Source organism: Orycteropus afer, unplaced genomic scaffold, assembly GCF_000298275.1.
Source record: "Orycteropus afer afer isolate SDZICR_OR568_19922 unplaced genomic scaffold, OryAfe1.0 scaffold00040, whole genome shotgun sequence".
NCBI classification, from domain to species: domain Eukaryota; kingdom Metazoa; phylum Chordata; class Mammalia; order Tubulidentata; family Orycteropodidae; genus Orycteropus; species Orycteropus afer.
The window spans coordinates 13,239,670-13,249,764 of NW_006921627.1; the positions used below are offsets into that span (position 1 = coordinate 13,239,670).

At 34.7% G+C, this 10,095-nt stretch overlaps 1 protein-coding gene across 1 annotated transcript in view; it reads right to left on the reverse strand.

Annotated features, from left to right (window-relative positions):
* The window catches only part of CLEC4D (C-type lectin domain family 4 member D), a 13,391-nt gene extending 9,387 nt beyond the window's left edge, over positions 1-4,004 (reverse strand). Inside the window, exons 1-2 of the mRNA XM_007937206.1 lie at positions 3,977-4,004; positions 2,377-2,466 (exon numbers count right to left, since the gene is read on the reverse strand). Coding sequence (XP_007935397.1) covers positions 2,377-2,466; positions 3,977-4,004 — 118 coding nt within the window. The remainder of the gene's footprint in view (positions 1-2,376; positions 2,467-3,976) is intronic.
* Between the last annotated feature and the right edge of the window lie 6,091 nt (positions 4,005-10,095).

Below are 10,095 nucleotides of genomic sequence, written 5' to 3' on the forward strand. Positions count from 1 at the left end.
GAGAGGGCTCCAACAGCAGGACAAACTTGTCTGTCGGTTTGTCCTACTGTGGTGACATGTAGACGTGAGTTTTGAGGCTGAGCCTCTGGTGTTAAAACCCAGCGAGATGCACCTGGTGCATAGGTAACAGCCAGTTTATAGACTGAGACAGACTAGGAAGAAGGAAGAGGCCACCCACTTCTGAAAGAATTGGCCAGGGAAAACCTTATGAATAGCAAAGAAAAGACACATAGTTTAACAAATTATTGTAAAGAAACACCTCAAATTACAAATACCCATTGCCAATACCCCCAGATGGCCTCCATATTTCAAACACAACTCCCTCCCTCCCCCTTAAAGGTAACCACATCAGGCCTTTTAAATAATCACCTCTGTGCTTTACTTCAGAATTTCACCACTTAACAACATATCCCTGAACCATATAAATCAGATTTACTTGCTCTGAACTTTATATAAATGGAATAATACAGTATGTATTCTTTTGGGTCTGACTTCCTGCACTGCATTTTCTAAAACATACCCATGTAAATGTTTATAAAATACTATGTTGCTGCATACAGCTATAAGTCATCACTGTTGTAGGTGCTCTGGTGGCATAATCTTAAGGCACTAAAATGTACTTATCTATTCTACTTTCCATAGATATTTCCATTGTTTCCAGGAATTAGCTATTGTGAACAATGAATGCTACAATGGGCATTTTTGAATATGCATCCTAGAGCACAAAAGCATGCATCTTTCTGTAGGCCACATTTCTGTGAGTGGAACTGATGAAAATAAGGCACACATATTGCCAACTATGATAGTGGCAAACTTTTCCAAAATAGTTGTCCATGTTACAGTCCCATAAGCAGCAATGTCCCGTTGCTTCACCTCAGGCTTTTTCATTGTTACCATCCTAGTGTGTTTATTATTGTATCCCATTTTGAGCTGACTTTGCATTTCTTGGATAAATATTAAGGTTGAGACATTTTTAAATGTGTTTATCATTTTATTTATTCTCTTTTGTATAGTGCTATTCAAGACTACCCATTTTTCTATTGTGCTATCTGTATTTTTTCTAACGATTTGAAAGAATTTTTATATCTGCACACCAGTCGTTTATTAAGGAACCCTGGTGGCACAATGGTTAGGCTATTGGCTGCTAACTAAAAGATTGGCCATTCAAACCACCCCTTGGCTTCAAAGGAAAAAGACCTGGTGATTTGGTCTTTCAAATGATTTGTAAAGATTACAGCCTAAGAATCCCTATGGGGCAGTTCTACTCTGTCACATGGGATCATTATGAGTTGAAATTGACTGGATGGTCTCTAACAACAACAATCCTTTATTAAGGAACCCTCATGGAACAATGGTTGTAAGCGCTCAGGTACTTATTGAGAGGTTGGCACCTAGTGGCTCTGCAGGGGAAAAACTTGGCAATTTGCTTCCATAAAGATATCAGCCAAGAAAACTCTATGGGGCTGTTCTACTCCATCACACAGAATTGCTATGAGTCGATATTTACTCAAAGGCCCCCAACAATAATCATTTATTAATTATACATATTACAAATACCTTTTCCTATAACTTTCTGTTACTGCTCTCAGTGATATCTTTTATTGTACAGTAATTTTTATTTTAATGTGGTATACTTTATTTTTTATTATTGTTATTGACTACTGCATTTTTTGACTTGCTTAAGAAATACTTCCTGACTCACGGTCATGAAGCTATTCATCATTTATCTTCTAAAAAGCTTTATTGATTTCCTTTTCACATTTTAGACAATAATTCATCTGGAATTTGTTTTTGTAGATGGTGTAAGAGACCAATTTTATTTTTTTAAATTAATATTCAGTTGTATCTGCAACATTTATTGGACAAAATTGTCATTTTCCTCTAACTACAATGCCTGCTTCTGTTTTATATAAAGACTTGATACACGCAGAGGTCATAACTAAGCTCTCTATTCTTTTCCTGTTGTCTATGAACCTTTACTCTTATTTTAATTGTAATATACTTGAACCTTTACTCTTATTTTAATTGTAATATCAGGAAGAATCTTTCTTTTCAAAGCTACATTGAAGTCCATGTGAAAGTTGGGGTTTTTGCTGATTACTCCTTACTCATTGGATGGAGCTCTTTGTAGTTCACAGTCCAAAATGGGGGATGATTTACTACACCATTAGCCTTCGCATGTACAGAAAATAATCTAAATTTCATCTTTCACTCCCGGACACAAGGTATAACCATCAAAGAATAGAAAGTCAAGTACATAGCTCTGAATTTTAAGTCCAAGATCCTGAAGGCATTATGGACTCATATGTTGGGGAAAAATAAAGATGACAAAAGGCTTAAAATAACTTTAGAACTCCTCTTTTGCCAATAACATACCCAAACAGTTTGCAATAAAACAGGCACTGAGAAGTGAGATGAAAAGAACAGCAATGGTCCAAACAATCAGCTCGGGATGTCGGTATTCTTCTATAGCGTAGAAAGAAAAATAAAAAGTTATTCTTTCAGCCACATGAACTATGAAAGTCAATTCTAAGAAATAAGCTAAATCTGAGAACACCCAGAATAGACTAGGTCTTAGAGATTCCCTCTGAACAAGTCAGTTTTATCACTTACTGGTAAGTACATAAATAAGAAGTAAAATGGAAAATAATTTTAAAAAATAATTTTGTAGTAGGAAAGGATTTTATAAGCAAGACCAAAAACATAAAAGCCATAAAAATGGATCATTTGGCTACATAAAAATGAAAACTTTGTTAAAAACTGAAACAATACTAAAAGACAAGTAACTTATGGGGAAAAAAATGCCACAATATTAGTATCCAGAATCTATACAGAATTTTAAAAATCAGTTGGAGAACAAGAAAACTTTGAACAGGAAATCCACTAAAAAATGTAAATAGCTATTAAACTGATAAAAGTATGCTAAATTAGGGAAATATAAGCTAAAGTATTGTATGAGTTTTCACATATAAGTTTTTTAAATATACACTGAAAACACTCAGTGTTGGCAAAAAAGTAAGAACTATTGATAAGGAAGTATGTGCTGTTCCTAAAACTGTAAATAGAAAGCTTTTAGGAGAAGTAATTTAGCAGCATTTATCAATTTTTAAACACATTACATTTGCCACACCAATTTGAAATATTGTCCTATAGATATAATTGAAATTATTTCTATAAAAGAATGCTCATTGCAGTACTTATGGAAAGTGAAAAAACAAACACTGGATCCTAATACTTACATGTGTGTACACGTAAGTGTATACATGTATACACATGTGTATCATCAACAGTAGAAAGTTTTAATTAAGTATAAATTCATGCAATGGAATTCTATGTAGCAATGAAAAGAATCATGTACATCATATGTGCTGACATAAAAACATACTTCCAGACACACCTTTACAATAAAAGATTTTTTCAGGACCATTCTACAGTGTTCCATTGAAGTTTGCTGAGGTGAAGTAATGAGAAGAGAAACTGTTACTTTAAATGTATGTATTTTTGCATTACATGTTTCTCAAAAATTCTATAAAAAGTTTTATATACTTCTCAGAAATTTTGTTCAATATTCTCTCAATACATTTGGGAGGGGTAGATATGTCTACTTAAATGTATAAAGCTGAGACAAAGTCAGACCGCAGATACACTATGAGCCCGAGTTCATTTTCTGTACCTTTTTCTCTCTCCTCCCTTCAAAAGAATCTTCCCAGACTATTACGGTTCCTTCCATACTGCTTCTCTTCCACATATTTTGTCTCCTCTCTTGGTCTAATTTATATCTCATAAAGAAGTTTCTGTTACTCATCTTATTTAAATCTCTTTGTTGCCTTCCTCCCACTGAAATCATCCTCATTTCCTTACATCTCCTCCTCTCCATCATCATCTTCAATCTTTACAACTATCATCAATTCATGTTTTCAAATTTTAGTCATAAATCTATTTGCTTTTAAAAAATGAAAACAAAAAATGTACTCACGTTTACTTGGATGTTCTTCTGCCACCATTGTGTGCTAGATTCCTTGTTGTCCAGTGGTTGGGAGAACCAGGATCATTTTATATTTTTCCTCAAGATATTTTTCCTGTATCCTATGGATACAGAGAGTATGTTCAGAAATATTTGATGAGATTAGAAAGATACCAACATAAAATTGTTAACTCAAAAGAAGAAGTCTATCTAAAGACTGTGGTTTCCTTTGATTCACTCTGGGAGATGGGGCAAAACACAAAGGAAATTGAGAAAGCAACACACAAAAAAACGGTTAGTTGTGGCTTCCATGTGTTTATTGAGATCACTTGTTCAGTGAGTCATATGGAATTTCTCACTATGTTTTTATTTATTCAAATGAAAATATTTAACAACTTACTGCATGCCCTAGAAGAAATTATACCTGATAGAAATTTAATAAACATTCCCTCATCTTTGTTTTCCTTGATATTAAATTTTCAAAGGCAGTTATATGCTTGAGATAAACTCCACCCTAGGTTTTCTAAGCTGAATGAGAAGCTATGCCCGAGGTATAATTAAGACAGCAAAAGACAACATGAACAATGACCAAAAGCTCTGTTAAATTTGTTTTGGAGTTGAGGGAGAGGTGACAGAACTTTTGATTAAATTGTAAGTTCTTCCTAGGTGAGAAATAACAGGTTTGTTAAGGCAAAAAAAAAAACAAAAACACCACAATATGACAATTTGTGATACAAGTATAATCTTTATCACAGCTGAAAGGTACTTTAGGTAAAGTGTTCAACTTGAAGGGATTCCAAGGCTAACTTTAAGGAATTTGACTATCAAAAATAATTTATCAGTATTTTTATTGTTACAATTAATTGGGGCTGTTTGAATCTATAGAAATCCATAAATTCATAATAATTTTCAAAAAGTAAATAACTTACATTAGTAATATAAAATATAGATAAATATTATAGGCCTTGTTTAATTGATTATGGTAAACAAAGAATTATTACAATATGTATATTAGTGTGTGTGTTTTATTTCTTTTATTAAAAGAATATCATAATAAGAATATTCACACATTGTGAATAATGTATCCAATATCATTGAACAATTTGTGAGAAGTTGTTGAATAGGAATCTGAATTGCTGTGTACGTCTTCACCAAAAATACAATAAATATTATTTTTAAGAATGAGTATATCCATTCCCAAACATAGGTGTTGTTTCTTTTAAGTAAAACTATACAATCACACCTGAAATGATGAGGCAAGTAATTCTGGGGAGCTAGTAATTTCTGTACCAAAAACAGAAGAGCTAATAAGCAATGGTGATTACACTTAATAACCAGATAAGTAGAAGCTAAGAGTTCACAAACAGAACTGAGTAGAAAAACGGTTAAATTATATGTAGCAAAATGATGAATTAGTCATATGTATTAAGAATGACAGCTAACAACACAACTTCACTTATACCCTAGAAGACAAAACTCCTATATCGTCTTGCACGTTATAGAAATACATGGTTTTATAATAAAGGTAACAGATGAAGCCAATGAGTTATGTAACAATATTCAAGCAAGATATCAGAAGGATAATATTCCTGGAAGAAACATCTGGTTACAAAAAAAAATAAATCTCATACGAAAAGTGCAGACTAAAATAGAGTATTTGATGTTCCACATTTAAAAATGAAAGTAGTTATCAGGCTAATCTCATCTCCAATAATGAATTGTTTGAAAAACAGATATTTTAACATTGATTTGGTGTAATAAAATGATTGCAGTCTTGAGAAGGAATCAACAAACATGATTAAAATGTAGAAGAAAGACACCAAAATATGCATTGCAATACCCATGATGGATGCACTATTTGGCTTTAACCTATAGAATATCAAATAACTGACTATTGACTTGAACATCTTCCTAGGATCACTGATCATGTGACCATATAGGAATAACATTAGTAATGTAATGACTATATATTCAGATTTCTTTTTCCTATATGAATATGCCATTTCAAATATGCATAAATATACTAAATGTAATTTTTAGTGAAAATCACATTGTGTATTTATACTTTGAAATTCCATCCGTTAGGGTGAAAATGCATATTAATATTTGCCAGAATAAACTGTTGTTATAAATAACAATGATGATGATAATTGTTAATTTTATATTAAATATTACTAAGACTACTGAAATGAATAATACTGAATATAAATATTAAGAGAGAATGTGGCAGCCAAATCACTTTAGGAAGAGCATAGTCTCCTTTTTTGCAGATTTTTTTAAATTTTAAATAACACAAGGTAGAAAGATAGAGATTAGATTAGATTAGATTATAACCCTATTATTTGTAAAACTGTTTGGTAGACTAAAGTAACAATAAATTTCACTTAAGATAGGTTTTTTTTTTAAATCCCCTTATTGAAATTTCTTCATTTCTTTACAAAGAGGAAATCTCTCAGCTCTGCAGGAAAAGAACTTGATGATCTGGTTCTGTAAAGATTATAGCTTAGAAAACTGTGTGGGACAGTTCTACTCTGTCACGTGGAATTGTTATAAGTCAAAATTGATTAGAAGGCACCTAACAAGATACAATAAGAATCACAATAAATCAAGAATGCCACACATAATTAAGGATAAACAGCATTATTTTCAATAAAGGAAAATGAAGTACCCAATAGATATGTTTCTTTCCAAAAACTTGTTTGCAAGAGTTTCTTGCAGTCCAAAAGCTAAGAGTGTTACAGAATTATTCCTGTACTATATGATCAAGCACTTCTAATCTAATTACTAAAAAGTTTGTATCTAATAAAACTCTTGCAATACACAATGGAGCTGTATTCACCTGGAGCAACAGAAGAAGAAAGAGAGTCAGGAATAGGAGGAGGAAATGGAATGTATGGCTAATGGATTCCATAAACAACTGCTCCCTTTGCCATTAGACAAGAACAGGATGGAGACCAGCTACTATTACTGAACATTTTGATTAAAGATTCCATAGAATAATCCCAATAATAATGGGGGGGAGGCGAGAATATGTAGAACAGAATTTCAAGTTGTCATAGAATCCAGATTTTCTGGAACCATGGAGGCTATATGAACCCCTGGAACTATTGCCCTGAGATAATCTTTAAACCTTAAACCCAAAATATGCCCTGATGTATTCTTAAAACCAAATAGTAATTTAGCTTAATTATTTAATAGTAAAGAATTTAAGTCTTAAGCAATGTGCTCTTTTAAGATTTATAAACTGAAAGCAGCAACTTTAAAGATCAGATAGGAAATTTAGGGGGCAGTGAGTTTATGTTAATGGCGAAAGAATAACTGGGAAAGAGAGAGTGAGATCGGTCATACAACTTGAAGAATGTAATCAATGTCACTGAATTGCACAGGCACAAACTGTTGAATTTGAGTACAGTTCTGCTGTGTATATTCTCAACAACAACAAAAATTAAATAAAGTACAAACAATTATTTATTATTGAATATCAAATAGTCATCCTATGATGTGATATCTTACTTTGGCCTCAGCTCTGTCAAATTCTGATTTTTACATTTAGCCATTCAGCATCCTTGGAGAAGGATGTCATGTTTGGTAAGGTGGAGAGTCGAAGAGAGAGGGAAAAGCCCTCAATGAGATGAATTGACACGGTGGCAGCGGCGATGGGCTCAGGTATAGCAAGAATCATAGAACTAGCTCATGACCGGGTGGTGTTTCATTCTGCTGTGCATAGGGTTGCTATGAGTTGGAGACAACTCAACGGCACCTAATAACAACAAAAACATTCAGTATTCACTTATGGAACAAATATTTATAGAGTTCCTACTATTTGCCAGTCAATACTTAGGCCAGCATTGTCCATTACAACTTTCTATGATAATAGAGCAATATGGTGGCCACTAAACAAATGTGACTGTTGAACACTTTAAATATGGTAGTGGAGACTAAGAAAATCAATTTTTAATTTATTTAATTAATACTTAATAGTCACTATTGACTATTGTTTACTATTGAATAGTTGACCTCTAGACTCTTGTGATACATAGAAAAAAAATAGGCAAAAATTATTGACCTCATAGCACTTAAATTCTGATAGAATGAGACAGTTTATGGCAAATGCCATAGTATGTTAAAAGGTAATAAGTGCAATGAGGAAAAAGAATAGAGCAGGGCAAAGGGGATTGGATATACTGGATATGGAGTACTTAATTTTAGATAGATGAACCTGGAGAAACCTCACCGAGAAGGTGACATTCAAGCAGGCACTTAAAGAAGGTGAGAGCCATTTGGATTTCAGAGAGAAGAGCATTCTAGGGAGAAGGAACAGCCCAGTGCAAAACCCTAAAGAGAAAGTTTGTCTGGAATTTTCAGGGATTGCAAGCAAGCCAGTATAGTTACCTAAATATGTGTCTGGTGTACCTCCATTGTTGTTGTTGTTGTTATGTGCCGGTAGAAAACAGTCATATATGCCCTGTCATGGCGCAATAAAAAGGTTGGGTTATTTTTTTTTTTTGAAGTTAAAATTTAGAAAAGGCAAACATCCTTTTAAAGAATGACATATATGTCTAACAGAGTTACTAAATTTATTAAGATGTTGATCAGACCACCACCAAATATATAAACTCAAGCACAGGAGTAGAGATAAGGCTATGGAATGTGAGCCTAAGGGATTTGCTAGAGAAAGGGACACAGGACAAACTGCTTTTCAAAATTTCACAATGCACTGTGAAGTCTGTTGGTTGAAAACATTCCAAGCTGCCTACTCTATTAAGCTGTATATTCCCCTCCACGCTAGTTTTCTGCCATCTTAATTTCAATGGCCTCTGAGAAAGACTGCGCCACAGCATCTCACAGGTGACTTGTGGATCTGAGATGCAGGAAGCATTTCAGTCCTCTATTTTGTGTCATCATTCTGCAAAGAACAATTATTTTGCCTTCAGAATTCTTAGGCTCATCCTAATCACACAATGGAAAAAATACATAGGAAATAAACATAACAGGGAAATTCTTGATGAAGAAACCAGAGCCAGAAAAGAGACAGAAACAAAAACTAAACATTCAAGAGGTAGTGATAAACAGAGGTATTGAGGAAGAGGAAGACATAGAGAAATACCTGGGAGGTACAGACAACAAAGATGAAACCTTCTGCATGTATAGTACAGTATTTCAGTCATGATAAGCATTAATCTATGGTGGATAAATGGGTAGACAGGCTGAATGATCAGGTGTGTCTAGGCAGGGGGGAGTGTGCCCATGACCATGTATAGGGTCAGCAGACAATGTTTCTATGTGTGTATTTATATGTACTGTAAGAATGTCCAGGTGTATAATAGAGCTGACAAGGGGCAAGCTTGAAGTGCCTGCTTGGCCACAGCCATCTACCCAGAAGGAGCGAGTAGTTGGACCTGTGGGCTCGGGACCATTGGCGGGACATCTAGCTCAACTGGCATAATATACTGCACAAAAACATTGTTCTAAATTCTTTTTTGGTGAGTAGTGACTGGTATCTTAAAAGCTTACAAGCAGCCCTCTAGATGCAACGATGGGTTTCTCCTCATCCAGAGCAAAGAAGAATGAAGAAAACCAAAGATTCATGGAAACAATTAGTCCAAGGGACTGGTAGACCATGCAATATCCAACTTATATGACCATGAACCAGAAGAACCAGATGGTGCCTGGCTACTACTGTCAACCACTCAGAGGGGGATCTATGTAGGAGATCCTGGAAAGAGAGGGAGAGCAATGTGGAACAAAACTCAAAACCATAAAAAGACCAGATGGTGATAGAGCCTGGTGGTGAAACCCCTGAGACTATGGCCCCTAGATACACTTCAGGTCTGGAATTGAACTCACTCCAGTGGCTTCCAGCCAAACAGTAGACAGGCATATGGGGTGAACATTTACAGAGGGTAGATACACTACTTGGAGAGATCAATCATTGTTGTTTGTTGTTGTTAAGTTCCGTGGAATCGTTTCCAACTCATAGCGACCCCATGCACAGCAGAACGAAACACTGTCCGATCCCGTGCCAGCCCCACAATCCCTGCGTACTTGAGCCCATCATCGCAGCCACCGTGTCAATCCATCTCGTTGAAGGCCTCCCCCTCTTTCGTCGACCCTCCACCCTACCAAGCATG